The sequence below is a fragment of the Chroicocephalus ridibundus genome, unplaced genomic scaffold (assembly GCF_963924245.1).
Source record: "Chroicocephalus ridibundus unplaced genomic scaffold, bChrRid1.1 SCAFFOLD_567, whole genome shotgun sequence".
NCBI lineage: Eukaryota > Metazoa > Chordata > Aves > Charadriiformes > Laridae > Chroicocephalus > Chroicocephalus ridibundus.
The window spans coordinates 30,103-43,890 of record NW_026961591.1 but is presented as its reverse complement, the minus strand read 5'-3'; the positions used below and the strand labels follow the sequence as shown (position 1 = coordinate 43,890).

The window sequence follows — 13,788 nt, the reverse complement described above, 5'->3', positions numbered from 1 at the left end:
TGGTGCCCTGCTGGTGTAAACTGGCACATACTGGTGTAAGCTGGTGTGTACTGGTGCACACTGGTATCGTGCTGCTGCCCTACTGGTGCCGCGCTGCTCCATACTGGTCCATACTGGTCCGTACTGGTGCGTACTGGTGTCCTGCTGGTGCCTTACTGTTGCGCCGCTGCTCCATACTGGTCCGTACTGGTGTCCACTGGCGCATACTGGTGCGAAGGTGAGCCTACTGGTGCACACTGGTGCCTACTGGTACCACGCTGCTGCCCTACCGGTGCCCCACTGGTGCCCCGCTGCTCCATACTGGTCCATACTGGTGCGTACCGGCCCGTACTGGTGTCCCGCTGCCCGTTACTGGTCCGTACTGGTCCGTACTGGTGCTGCCCAGCGCTGCGCTCCCCCCGCTCGCCAGGGGGCGCTCTCCCCACCCCCCCGCGGTCCCGCCCCCTCCGGGCCCTTCCCGCCTCCCGTCTCTGTGGTTCCGCCCTCAGACCCCGCCCCTTCCGCCTCGGCGACCAATCAGCGCGCCGGGGGCGGGGACGAGGCAGTGGCGGCGGCGGCGGCGGCGGCGGGTGAGGGGCGGCACGTGGCGGTCCCGGGGGGGTCCCGGAGGGGGGGGGGGGCACCCTGGGGGGGCTGGGGGTCCTTTGGGGGGGGTCCTTTGGGGGGGGAGTTCCGGGGGGGAGCCCTGGGGGGGCGGGGATTTACGGGGGGGGGTCTATGGGGGGGATCCCGAGGGGGTGGGCGCTCCATGGGGGGTCTGGGGGGGGCGTTGTTATGGGCGTGTCCCGGGGGGGGTGTGTCTATGGGGGGGGGGGTCCCTATAGAGGGGTCTCGGGGGGGGGCTCTACAGAGGGGGGGCCCCATGGGGGGGGGGGTCCCGGTGGAGCGGGTACCTTATGGGGGGGGGTCCCTATGGGGGGGGGGGTCGTTTCTATGGGGGGGGGTGTCCCACGGGGGGGGCTCTGGGGGGTCCATGGGGGGGTGTCTATGGGGGGGAGGTCCCATGGGGGGGCTCTGTGTGAGGGTCTCGGGGGGGGCCTTATGGAGGGGGGTCTCTTAAGGGGGTCTCTATGGGGGGGCCGCGGGGGGGGGGGGTGCCTTATGGGGGGGTCCCTATGGGGGGGGGTCCCACGGGGGGGGCTCTGGGGGGTCCATGGGGGGCTTTCTGTGGGGGGGGGGTCCCATGGGGGGGCTCTATGTGAGGGTCTCGGGGGGGTCCCTATGGGGGGGGTCCCATGGGGGGCTCTGGGGGGGGTCCATGGGGGGGGTCCCATGGGGGGGGCTGTATGTGAGGGTCTCGGGGGGGCCTTATGGGGGGGGGTCCCTATAGGGGGGGCTCGTTTCTAGGGGGGGGGGGGGGCCATGGGGGGGGTGTCTATGGGAGGGTCCCGGGGGTTGGGGGGGGGGTCTCTATGGGGGGGGGTCCCATGGAGGGGTCTATGGGAAGCTCTGGGGGGGGGTGTCTTTGGAGGGGGGGGGGGGCTCCCACATTAAACCCCCTTTTTCCTTCCCCCCCCCCCCCCCAGGTGATGGAGCCGGAGCCGGAGGGTCCGGAGCCCCCCCCGGGGATGGGGGAGGATCCGGAGCCCCCCCCGGACCCCCCTCCTTGGGGGGTGCCGTGGGAGGAGGCGGGGGGGGGCCTGCAGGTGCTGGGGGGGTGGGCGGCGCCGCTGCTGCTGCGGGGGGAGACCCAGCGGCTGCTGCGGGAGCTGGGGGGGGCCCGGCCCCTCCCCCGCCTGCCCCACATCAAACGGGTGCGGGGGGGGCCCGGGGGGGCCGCGGTGCTGCTCTGCCTCGACAGCCACCTGCAGGGGGCAGGTACGGGGGGGGGGGGTACTGGGGGGCACTGGGGGAGGGGCTGGGCCTGGGAGCGCTGGGGGGGGCACTGGGAGGGACTGGGAGCGCTGGGGGCACTGGGGGGGGGGGGCCGAGGGGTTCCAGAGGGACTGGGAGGGCACTGGGGGGGAGTACTGGGAGCACTGGGAGCACTGGGGCGGGGGGTGGGGGCTCCAGAGGGACTGGGAGCACTGGGGGGGGACTGGGGGAGACTTGGGGGGGGGGTACTGGGGGGCACTGGGGGGGGCCAGGGGCTCCAGAGGGAATGGAAGCACTGGGGGGGGACTGGGGGGGGTACTGGGGGTCACTGGGAGGACACTGGGGGGGGTACTGGGGGTCACTGAGGGAGACTGGGGGGGGTACTGGGGCTCACTGGGAGGGCACTGGGGAGGGGGCACTGGGAGGCACTGGGGGGGCCCTGGGGGGGGTACTGGGGGTCACTGGGAGGACACTGGGGGGGGTACTGGGAGGCACTGGGGGAGACTGGGGGGGGTACTGGGGGTCACTGGGAGGGCACTGGGAGGGGTACTGGGAGGCACTGGGAGGGCGCTGGGGGGGGTACTGGGGGTCACTGGGGGAGACTGGGGGGGGTACTGGGGGTCACTGGGAGGACACTAGGGGGGGTACTGGGAGGCACTGGGGGAGACTGGGGGGGTCACTGGGAGGGCACTGGGGGGGGTACTGGGGGTCACTGGGGGGGCCAGGGGGCTCCAGAGGGACTGGGAGGCACCGGGGGTGGGGGGGGGAACTGGGAGCACTGGGGGGCACTGGGAGCACTGTGGGGGTCCAGAGGGCCTTGGGGGGGGACGGGGGGCACCGGAGGGACCTGGGGCTGTGGTGGCACTGGGGACACTGGTGGCACTGGGGACGGGGGGGGGCCAGCGGGGTCACCTGGCTGTTGGCACCCGGCAGGTGACGGAGCCACCCCGGGGGCGGCTGCCACCGCGGGACCCCCGGGCACCGACGTCCCCGAGGCCACCGGGGGCTGCGGACACAGGACCGGGGACACCGGGGACACCGACACCGGTGGCGCCACCGCTGTCACCGAGGCCACCGGGGGCCAGGGACGCTGGACTGGGGACACCGAGGACATGGACGTCGGCGGTGCCACCACCGTCCCCGAGGCCACCGTGGGCTGCGTGTGCGGGACTGGGGCCGCCAGGGACACCGAGGCCACCGACGCTGGCTGTGCCACCGCCGTCCCCGAGGCCACCGGGGGTCCTGGATGCAGGACTGGGGACACCACGGACACCGACACCGGTGGCGCCACCGCTGTCACCGAGGCCACCAGGGGCCAGGGACGCTGGACTGGGGACACTGAGGACATGGACATCGGCGGTGCCACCGCCGTCCCCGAGGCCACCGTGGGCTGTGGGTGCCGGACAGGGGACCCCGGGGACACCGACACCCGTTGTGCCACCGACGTCCCCGAGGCCGCCGTGGGCCGGGGACACGGGACTGGGGACACCAGGGCCACGGACATCAACGGTGCCACCGATGTCGCCGAGGCCACCGCGTGCCCCGGAAGCAGCTCTGATGCCACCAGCGTCCCCGGTGCCACCGCGCCCCGCGCCGCCGTCCCCCCGCTGCGGGTGCTGCTGGGCCCCGGGGTGTCGAGCCGGGGGCTGGGGACCCCTTTCCGCGTCAGGGTGCCGGGGCGGGTGCCGCCGCGGGGGACGCCGGCGACAGGGCTGTGGCCTTGGGTGACGCGGGGGGGGACGGGGGAGGGCAGCGAGTGTCCCCCGCTGAGCCCCGGGGAGGCGGCGGCGGCGGCCGCCATGATGGCGGTGGCGGTGGCGGCGGCGCGGCGCGGGGCGCGGGCGGGGATGGTGGCGGCGGGGGCGGCCGTGGTGGAGCCGGGGACGGGGCGGGTGCTGGCGGCCACCCACGACGCCCGGCGGGGGGGCCACCCCCTGGCACACGCCACCATCACCTGCCTGGAGGCCGTGGCGCGGGGACAACGGCAGGGAGGGGACGCTGCTGGCGGGGGTGGCACTTGGGCTGGAGGTTGGGGTGGCCCTGGGGACGCCGGGGGTGGTGTCGGGGGCACCGGGGGTGCTGGTGGCCCTGGAGATGCTGGTGGCACCGGTGGCACCAGGAGTGTTGGTTGTCCTGGAGGTCCTGGTGGCACTGGAGATGCTGGTGGCACCAGGAGTGCTGGTGGCCTTGGAGGTCCTGGTGGCCCTGGAGGTGCTGGTGGCACTGGTGGCACCAGGAGTGTCGGTTGTCCTGGAGGTCCTGGTGGCACTGGAGATGCTGGTGGCACCAGGAGTGTTGGTTGCCCCGGAGGTCCTGGTGGCACTGGAGTCCCTGGTGGCACTGGTGGCACCTGGACTGCTGGTGGCCCTGGACGTCCTGCTGGCCACGGAGGTTGTGGTGGCAGTGGTGGCACCAGGAGTGCTGGTGGCCCTGGATGTCTTGGTGGCCCTGGGGACGCTGGTGGCCCTGAAGGTCCTGGTGGCCCTGGATGTTCTGGTGGCCCTGGATGTCTTGGTGGCCCTGGTGATGCTGGTGGTCCTGGATGTTCTGGTGGCCCTGGATGTCTTGGTGGCCCTGGTGATGCTGGTGGCCCTGGGGACGCTGGTGGCCCTGGATGTCTTGGTGGCCCTGGTGATGCTGGTGGCCCTGGGGACGCTGGTAGCCCTGGTGATGCTGGTGGCGCTGGATGTTCTGGTGGCCCTGGGGACGCTGGTGGCCCTGGTGGCGCTGAAGGCGCTGGTGGCCCCGGGGGGGCGGGGGGGGGTTACCTGTGCGTGGGGTGCGACGTGTACCTGACGCGGGAGCCCTGCGCCCTCTGCGCCATGGCCCTGCTCCACGCCCGCGTGCGCCGCGTCCTCTTCGGCGTCCCCTCCCCCCAGGGCGCCCTCAGCACCCGCTACGGCCTCCACGGCCGCCCCCCCCTCAACCACCGCTACCCGCGCCTACGGCGGCGTCGCCCCCCGCGCCTGCGCCCGCCTCGCGCCCCCCCAGCAATAAAACCCCCGCGGGGGGACGGGGACCCGCCTCGGCCTGCGCTGGGGGGGGACGGGGGGGCACAGAAGGGCCACGGAGGCCAGAGGGACTGGGGGGCACTGGGGGGGAACTGGGGGCTGGGGGCCATCGGGAGCACTGGGGGTCTCCCAAGGGACTGGGGGACACTGGGAACACTGGGGGGGCACTGGGAGCACTGGGGGGGAACTGGGGGCTGGGGGCACTGGGGGGGGAACTGGGGGCTGGGGGCCATCGGGAGCACTGGGGGCACTGGGGGTCTCCCAAGGGACTGGGGGGCACTGGGAGCACTGGGGGGGAACTGGGGGCTGGGGGCACTGGGAGCGCTGGGGGTCTCCCAAGGGACTGGGGGGCACTGGGAGCACTGGGGGGGCACTGGGAGCACTGGGGGGGGAACTGAGGACTGGGAGGACTGGGGGGGGGGCACTGGAGGGCTCCAGAGGGACTGGGGGGCACTGGGAGCACTGGGGGGGAACTGGGGGCTGGGGGCCACTGGGAGCACTGGGGGGGAACTGGGGGCTGGGGGCCACTGGGAGCACTGGGGGTCTCCCAAGGGACTGGGGGGCACTGGGAACACTGGGGGGGCACTGGGAGCACTGGGGGGGGGAACTGAGGACTGGGAGGACTGGGCGGGGGGGCACTGGAGGGCGCCAGAGGGACTGGGGGGCACTGGGAGCACTGGGGGGGAACTGGGGGCTGGGGGCCACTGGGAGCACTGGGGGTCTCCCAAGGGACTGGGGGGCACTGGGAACACTGGGGGGGCACTGGGAGCACTGGGGGGGGAACTGAGGACTGGGGGGGGGGCACTGGAGGGCTCCAGAGGGACTGGGGGGCACTGGGAGCACTGGGGGGGAACTGGGGGCTGGGGGCACTGGGGGGGGAACTGGGGGCTGGGGGCCATCAGGAGCACTGGGGGTCTCCCAAGGGACTGGGGGGCACTGGGAACACTGGGGGGGCACTGGGAGCACTGGGGGGAACTGGGGGCTGGGGGCCATCGGGAGCACTGGGGGTCTCCCAAGGGACTTGGGGGGCACTGGGAGCACTGGGGGGGCACTGGGAGCACTGGGGCGGAACTGGGGGCTGGGGGCCATCGGGAGCACTGGGGGGGGAGCTGAGGACTGGGAGGACTGGGGGGGGTGTACTGGAGGGCTCCAGAGGGACTGGGGGGCACTAGGAGGACTGGGGGGGCGGGCTGGGAGCTGGAACACTGAGCGGGGGGGGAACTGGGGGCCACTGGGAGGAACTGGGGGTGGGGGGCACTGGGAGCATTGGGGGGCAGTGGGGGCTGGGGGCTACTGGGAGCACTGGGAGGAACTGGGGGCTGGGGGCACTGGAGGGCTCCAGAGGGACTGGGGAACACCAGGGTCACGGGGGGCCATGGCACCCAGGAGGTCCGTGGGGGTTGTCCAGGAGGCCCAGAAGGTCCTTGAGCTCCGTGGGGGTCCACGAGGCCCAGAAGGTCCATAAAGGCCCTGGAGGGTCCACGAGGCCCAGAAGATCCATGAAAGCCCTTGAGGGTCCATGAGGTCCATGGGGACCAGAAGGTCCATGAAGGCCCATGGGGGTCCATGAAGCCCAGAAGATCCATGAAAGCCCTTGAGGGTCCATGAGGCCCATGGGAGCCAGAAGGTCCATGAAGGTCCATGGGGGTCCGTGAAGCCCAGAAGATCCATGAAAGCCCTTGAGGGTCTATGAGGTCCATGGGGACCAGAAGGTCCATGAAGGCCCATGAGGTCCAATGGGGGTCCAGGAGGCCCAGAAGGTCCATGAAATGGGCAGGCCACTCAAGACGACTACAAAGAGGTAGTGAAGCTATGTAGGGAAAAAATCAGGAGGGCCAAAGCCCAGCTGGAGCTAAACCTGGCTCCTGTTGTCAAGGACAACAAAAAAAGCTTCTATAAATATCTTAGCGATAGGAAGAGGACTAAGGACAATCTCTGTCCTCTAGTAGCTGGGGCCGCCAACACAGTGACCAAGGATGAGGAAAAGGCTGAGGTACTTAATGCAGTCTTTGCCTCAGTCTTCAGCAGTAGGACCAGTTGTTCCCTGAGTACCCAGAGCCCTGAGCTGGAAGACAGGGATGGGGAGCAGAATGAAGCCCCGTAATCCAAAGGGAAACGGTGAGGGACCTGCTTCAGCACCTGGAGGTGCACAAACCTATGGGGCCGGATGGGATCCACCCAAGGGTATTGAAAGAGCTGGCGGAGGTGCTCGCCAGGCCACTTGGCATCATTTATGAGCAGTCCTGGACAACCGGAGAGGTCCCAGCTGACTGGAGGTTAGCAAATGTGACACCCATCCACAAGAAGGGCCGGAAGGAGGATCCGGGGAACTACAGGCCAGTCAGTCTGACCTCGGTGCCTGGGAAGGTCATGGAACAGATCCTCCTCAGTGCCATTACACGGCACATGCAGGAGAACAGGGTGATCAGGCCCAGTCAGCATGGCTTTGTGAAGGGCAGGTCATGCCTATCAAACCTAATATCCTTCTAGGATAAGGTGACCCACTTAGTGGATGAGGGAAAAGCTGTGGATGTTATCTACTTGGATTTTTGCAAAGCTTTTGACACCGTTTCCCACAGCATTCTCCTGGAGAAACTGGCTGCTCATGGCCTGGACAGGTGTACTCTTCGCTGGGTAAAAAACTGGCTGGATGGCCGTGCCCAGAGAGTGGTGGTAAATGGAGTTAAATCCAGTTGGTGTCCAGTCACAAGTGGTGTCCCCCAGGGTTCGGTGCTGGGGCCGGTTCTCTTTAATATCTTTATCAATGATCTGGATGAGGGGATCGAATGCACCCTCAGTAAGGTCGCAGATGACACTAAGCTGGGCGGGCGTGTTGATCTGCTTGAGGGTAGGTTGGCTCTGCAGAGGGATCTGGACAGGCTGGACCGATGGGCTGAGACCAATGGTATGAGGTTCAACAAGGCCAAATGCCGGGTCCTGCACTTGGGTCACAACAACCCCATGCAGTGCTACAGGATTGGGGCAGGGTGGCTTGAAAGCAGCTCGACAGAAAAGGACTTGGGAGCGTTGGTGGACAGCCGGCTGAATATGAGCCAGCAGTGTGCCCAGGTGGCCAAGAAGGCCAACAGCATCCTAGCCTGTATCAGGAATAGTGTGGTGAGCCGGACTAGGGAAGTGATCATCCCCCTGTACTCGGCACTGGTGAGGCCCCACCTCGAGTACTGCGTTCAGTTTTGGGCCCCTCGCTACAGGAGGGACATTGAGGTGTTGGAGCGTGTCCAGAGAAGGGCTACAAAGCTGGTGAGGGGCCTGGAGGACAAACCTTATGAAGAACGACTGAGGGAGCTGGGGTTGTTTAGCCTGGAGAAGAGGAGGCTGAGGGGAGACCTTATCACCCTCTACAACTACCTGAAAGGAGGTTGTAGAGAGATGGGGGCTGACCTCTTCTCCCTGGTGACAAGTGATAGGACGAGGGGAAACGGGTTCAAGTTACGTCAGGGGAGGTTTAGATTGGATATTAGGAGACATTTTTTCACTGAAAGGGTTATTAAACATTGGAATAGGCTGCCCAGGGAGGTGGTGGATTCACCATCCCTGGAGGTGTTTAAAAAAAGGGTAGATGGGGCACTGAGGGACATGGTTTAGAAGTGGCTCTTGTCAGGGTAGGCTAAAGGTTGGACTCGATGATCTTAAAGGTCCCTTCCAACCTCAGCGATTCTATGATTCTGTGATTCTATCCTTTGAGGGTCCATGAGGTCCATGGGGACCAGAAGATCCATGAAGGGCCATGGGGGTCCAGGAGGTCCATGGGGGTCCAGGAGGTCCATGGGGGTCCAGGATGTTCATGGGGGTCCAGGAGGTCCATGGGGGTCCAGGAGGACCCAGAAGGTCCATGAGAGCCCACGAGGTCCCTGGTGCCCAGAAGGTCCCTGGGGCTCCAGGAGGCCTCCAGTCCCAGCTCAGCCTGTCCTCCCAGCAGAGTGGCCCCAGCCCTATGGACTAGTGGGGCCCAGTATAGGCCACCGCAGACCATTGCAGACCAGTACAAATCAGCACACACCAGTACGGACCCTTGTGGACCAGTATGGGCCAGTACAACCCAGTATGGACCAGTACGGAATATTGTGGACCAGTACAACCCAATGTGGTCCAGCACAGACCGCTCTAGACCAGTATGGACCAGGGGCTGGGGGGCCTGAAGGACTATGGTGGACCAGTATGGTCCAGTACGGACCAGTACAGACTATTGTGGGCCAGTATGGACCAGTACAGACTATTGTGGACCAGTACAGACCAGTACGGACCAGTATAGACTATTATTGTGTACCAGTATGGACCAGTACAGGCTAGTATGGACCAGTATAGACTATTGTGGGCCAGTGCAGACCAGTACAGAGCAGTATGGACCAGTGCAGACCAGTACAGACTATTATTGCGGGCCAGTATGGACCAGTATGGGCCAGTATGGACCAGTATAGACTATTATTGTGGGCCAGTAAGGACCAGTACAGACCAGTACGGACTATTGTGGACCAATGCAGACCAGTACAGACCAGTGCGGACCAGTACAGACCAGTATGGACCAGTATAGACTATTATTGTGGGCCAGTATGGACCAGCACAGACCAGTACGGACCAGTACAGACTATTGTGGGCCAGTGCAGACCACTATGGACCAGTACAGACTATTGTGGACCAGTACAGGCCAGTATGGACCAGTACAGACCAGTACGGAGCAGTCCCCCCCTCCCTGGTCTCCCTCCCCCGCCCCTCGGGGCGCTCCAAGAGAGGGGGCGTGGCCAGGGCCGGAGGGGGCGTGGTCAGCGCCGGAGGGGGCGTGTCCAGAAGCGAGCCCCGGGGGCGCGGCTGCGCGCGCGGCGCGTGGGCGGCGCGTCAGCGGTTGCCGCGGCAACGTGAGGCCCGGCGCGCGCGGCGCGGGATGGGGGGGATCCGGGGGAGGGTCCGGGGGGGTCGCGGGGCGGGGGGGGAGGGTCCGTGGTGGCGATTGGGGGGGACGGGACCGCGGGGGGGGGGGGGGGGCCGGGCTCCATGTTGGGGGGAGGGGTTTGGGGTGGGGGAGGGGTTTTGGGGGTGGGGGAGGGGCTGGTGTTTGGGGGGTGGGGTTTGGGAGGTGGGGGAGGGGCGGGGGAGGGTGTTTTGGGATGGGGAGGGGCTGGGGTGGTGTTTGGGGGTGGGGGAGGGGTTTAGGGGATCGTGTGCCGGGGGGGGTGTGTGTGTGTTTGGGGGGGGTCGGGCGCAGGGTGGGGGTTGGGGGGAGGGGTTTGGAGGGTGGGGGAGGGGAGGCCGAACCCCCCTTAATTCCCCCCCTCCCCCCTCCCCAGCCCCGATGCCGCCCCGGGGGCTGCTGGTCCCCGCCCGGTTCCTGGCCCTGACGGCGCATCTGGTGCTGCTGGTGCTGCTGGGCGGGGACACGGTGAGGGGCGGGGCCAGCGGGGGAGGGGGCGTGGCCAGAGCGGGGGGGCGGGGCCGGGGCAAAGGGCGGGAGCGGGGAGACGGGGACGGGGGCGTGGCCAAAGCGAGGGGCGTGGCCTCGGCGAGGGGGCGGGGATGGGGAGAAGGGGCGTGGCCTCGGCGAGGGGGCGGGGATGGGGAGAAGGGGCGTGGCCTCGGCGAGGGGGCGGGGATGGGGAGAAGGGGCGTGGCCACGACGGGGGGATGGGGAAGGGGCGTGGCCTCGGGAGGGGGCGGGGATAGGGAGAAGGGGCGTGGCCACAGCGAGGGGGCGGGGATGGGGGAAGGGGCGTGGCCTCGGCGAGGGGCGGGGGGACACGGGAACACGTTGCTGGGGGGGGCGGGGGGGGAACGACGACGGGACGCGCCCCCCCCCCCGCACGCCCATGTGTCCCCCCCCGTGTCCCCCCCCCCCCCCCAGGACCCCCCCCGTCCGGGCCTCACTGCCCCCCGACTTTTCGGCGGAGGAATACGCCCGCGCCCAGCGGTGGTGAGGCCCCCCCACGTGTCCCCCCCCCCCCCCCCGGCTTCTCGGTGCCCCCCACACCCCCCCCCGTGTCCCCCCGCCTCCTGTCCCCCCCCCAAGGGTGACTCTGTGCCCCCCCAGTGTGTCCCCCCCCGTCCCCTCCTGTCCCCCGTGGGGTGCCCACCCCCCCCCCCGACCCACTCGTGTCCCCACTGGGGGGGGTCTCTGTCTCCCCCCCCACCCCCTGTGCCCCCCCCGTGTCCCCCCACACAGGGTGTCCCTGTGCCCCCCCCCCCACCGTGTCCCCCCCTCCACCATCTCGGTGCCCTCCCACGTCCCCTCCTGCCCCCGTGGGGCGCCGCCCCCCCCGACCCACTCGTGTCCCCACCGGGGGGGTCCCCGTGTCCATCCCCCCCGCTCCGACCCCCCCTGTGTCCCCGCAGGCTGTGGGGGGCCCTGGGGGGGGCCCTGGGGCTGCTGGGGGTCGAGTTCGTCGGGTTCTTCTCGGGGGTCTCCATGTTCCGGCCCGGGCAGAGCCTCTTCTGTATCCTGGGGGGGGCCCAAAACCCGGGGGGGGACACCCTAAAAATGGGGGGGCCCTAAAACTGGGGAGGGGGGGGGGGCCTAAAACTGGAGGGGGGGAGGGGCCTGAAATGGGGGACCCCAAACCCAAACCGTGGGGGGAGGCCCTGAAACGGGGGGGGGGGACCCCGAAATGGGGGGGACACGCACGAAACACGGGGGGTGACCCTGAAACACGGGGGGGGCCCGAAATAAGGGTGTGGGGGGGGCGAAAGATAAGGGGGGACAGGGCCCGACATGGGAGGGGGGCCAAAAACGGGGGGGGGAGCCCCAAATGGTGTGTGTGGGGGGGTCCGAAATGAGGGGGGGATCCCTGAAATGCGGGGGGCTGCCATCAGGGAGGTTCCTCCCCCCTCCAAAGGTCGCGGGGGGGCCCTGCCAGGCCCGGGGGGGGGGCGGGTTTCGCCCAATTCCGCCCTGTGGGGGGGTGCCCGGGGGGGAGGGGCCGCCCCCCCCCGTTTTTGGGGTGATTTTCCCTGACGTGGGGCAGCGCTGGGGGCCCACGTGGCGGCTGCCCTGGGCCTGGCCCTGGCCCTGCTGGAGGACTGGGACGGCGGCTCCTTCTGGCTCCTCTTCGGCCTCTGCAGGTGGGTCGGGGGGGGGAGCGGGGGGGCTTTTTTGGGGTCTTCCCCCCCCCCCCTTACACCCGACTGACACCCCCCATTTCCCCCCCCCGCAGCGTCCCCCCCGCTGTCACCGAGGCGCTGCTGCTGGTCTCCATTCTGGGGTGCAGGAGAAGAGCCCTCTGAGCCCCGGGGGGGGGGGGGGGTGTCGGTGTCCGTACCCCCCCCGGAACCCCCCCGGGGGTCCCCAATATGCGCTGACCCCCCCCCCGCAACTTCCACCTCCGTGTTGAGAAATTAAAGGGTTTAGCGCGGGAAAGCGCCGGCGCGCCACAGCTTTGGCGCGGAAAAAGGGGGCGGCGGCCCCGCCCTCATGCAAATGAGAGCCGCGGGGCAGGCTGGGAGCGCGCGGGAGCGGGGAAGGAGGGGATTTTTGGGGATCGGGAGGGGGATGAGGGAAGGGGATGGCGGGAGACGGCGGGGGGCGTCAGGGGAGTGCGGGGGGGGTGCGGAGGGAGGGGGTTCAGGGGGGTCGCTGTTGGGTAGGGGGTGGTGGCGGGTGCCCGCCCCGGCGGGGTGGGGGAGTGTAGGGTATCGTCAGTGCGGTACATCCTGACCTGCCCCGCTTTGCGGGCAGCACGTGATGAGCGCGGCGTGATGACGTATGATTACGTGCCGCTGCGAGGGGCGGCGGTGGGCGAATAGCAACAACCCGCAGCCCCCGCGGAGTCTCTGAGTGCGCCTGCGCGGGGCCGGCAGGATGTGGGGGGGCGGCTACGGGCAGCGGGGGACTCACTTGTGACCCACCGATACACGCGGGCATCTGCTGTGCCCCATAGGACTCCCCCAGCCCCATAGACACCCCTCGTGCCCCACACATCCCCCACCCCGCGGACATCTGCTCTGCCCCATAGGACTCCCCCCGCCCCATAGACACCCCTCGTGCCCCACACATCCCCCACCCCGCGGACATCTGCTCTGCCCCATAGGACTCCCCCCGCCCCATAGACACCCCTCGTGCCCCACACATCCCCCACCCCACGGACATCTGCTCTGCCCCATAGGACTCCCCCCCGCCCCATAGACACGCCTCGTGCCCCATACATCCCCCACCCCACGGACATCTGCTCTGCCCCATAGGACTCCCCCCGCCCCATAGACACGCCTCGTGCCCCACACATCCCCCACCCCACGGACATCTGCTCTGCCCCATAGGACTCCCCCTGCCCCATAGACACCCCTCCTGCCCCATACATCCCCCACCCCACGGACATCTGCTCTGCCCCATAGGACTCCCCCCGCCCCATAGACACCCCTCGTGCCCCATCCATCCCCCACCCCACGGACATCTGCTCTGCCCCATAGGACTTCCCCAGCCCCATAGACACCCCTCGTGCCCCACACATCCCCCACCCCACGGACATCTGCTCTGCCCCATAGGACTCCCCCCGCCCCATAGACACCCCTCGTGCCCCACACATCCCCCACCCCACGGACATCTGCTCTGCCCCATAGGACTCCCCCCGCCCCATAGACACCCCTCGTGCCCCATCCATCCCCCACCCCACGGACATCTGCTCTGCCCCATAGGACTCCCCCCGCCCCATAGACACCCCTCGTGCCCCACACATCCCCCACCCCATGGACATCTGCTCTGCCCCATAGGACTCCCCCCGCCCCATAGACACCCCTCGTGCCCCACACATCCCCCACCCCACGGACATCTGCTCTGCCCCATAGGACTCCCCCACTGCCCCACATGCCCCCCTTGTGCCCCACACATCCCCCACCCCACGGACATCTGCTCTGCCCCATAGGACTCCCCCCCTGCCCCACACGCCCCCCTTGTGCCCTCCACTCTCCGCACTGGGACCCCACTCGCCCGCTCTCCGGTTTCTCCCGTTTCTCCCAGTTTCCC

The 13,788-nt window shown here is 68.9% G+C and overlaps 2 protein-coding genes and 1 non-coding gene across 3 annotated transcripts; all 3 read left to right on the top strand.

The window, feature by feature from the left end:
• Positions 1–535: 535 nt before the first annotated feature.
• Positions 536–9,265, top strand: LOC134509496 (collagen, type I, alpha 1b-like). The gene is made up of 5 exons (XM_063322041.1): positions 536–569; positions 1,527–1,818; positions 2,749–4,887; positions 8,941–9,073; positions 9,118–9,265. The coding sequence occupies exons 2-5, from the start codon at positions 1,530–1,532 to the stop codon at positions 9,263–9,265; spliced, it is 2,709 nt and encodes a 902-aa protein (XP_063178111.1). The 5' UTR covers positions 536–569; positions 1,527–1,529.
• A 332-nt stretch (positions 9,266–9,597) lies between these two features.
• On the top strand, positions 9,598–12,180 carry LOC134509497 (transmembrane protein 107-like). Its single transcript, XM_063322042.1, has 6 exons — positions 9,598–9,700; positions 10,130–10,226; positions 10,687–10,749; positions 11,169–11,269; positions 11,798–11,894; positions 11,987–12,180. Exons 2-6 carry the CDS (start codon positions 10,135–10,137, stop codon positions 12,054–12,056), a joined length of 423 nt encoding a protein of 140 aa, XP_063178112.1. The 5' UTR covers positions 9,598–9,700; positions 10,130–10,134; the 3' UTR covers positions 12,057–12,180.
• A 284-nt stretch (positions 12,181–12,464) lies between these two features.
• On the top strand, positions 12,465–12,607 carry LOC134509498 (U8 small nucleolar RNA). Its single transcript, XR_010069346.1, has one exon. It is a non-coding gene; the product is annotated as a U8 small nucleolar RNA (small nucleolar RNA).
• The last annotated feature ends 1,181 nt before the right edge of the window (positions 12,608–13,788 follow it).

Coding starts and splice junctions, on each gene's coding strand:
- LOC134509496 (XM_063322041.1), top strand. CDS start 1,530: ATGGAGCCGGAGCCGGAGGGTCCGGAGCCCCCCCCGGGGATGGGGGAG. Junction 4,888..8,940: donor GGCACAGAAGGGCCACGGAG/GCCAGAGGGACT, acceptor AATGTGGTCCAG/CACAGACCGCTCTAGACCAG. Junction 9,074..9,117: donor GTACAGACTATTGTGGACCA/GTACAGACCAGT, acceptor ATTGTGTACCAG/TATGGACCAGTACAGGCTAG.
- LOC134509497 (XM_063322042.1), top strand. CDS start 10,135: ATGCCGCCCCGGGGGCTGCTGGTCCCCGCCCGGTTCCTGGCCCTGACG. Junction 10,750..11,168: donor TACGCCCGCGCCCAGCGGTG/GTGAGGCCCCCC, acceptor GTGTCCCCGCAG/GCTGTGGGGGGCCCTGGGGG. Junction 11,895..11,986: donor CTCCTCTTCGGCCTCTGCAG/GTGGGTCGGGGG, acceptor CCCCCCCCGCAG/CGTCCCCCCCGCTGTCACCG.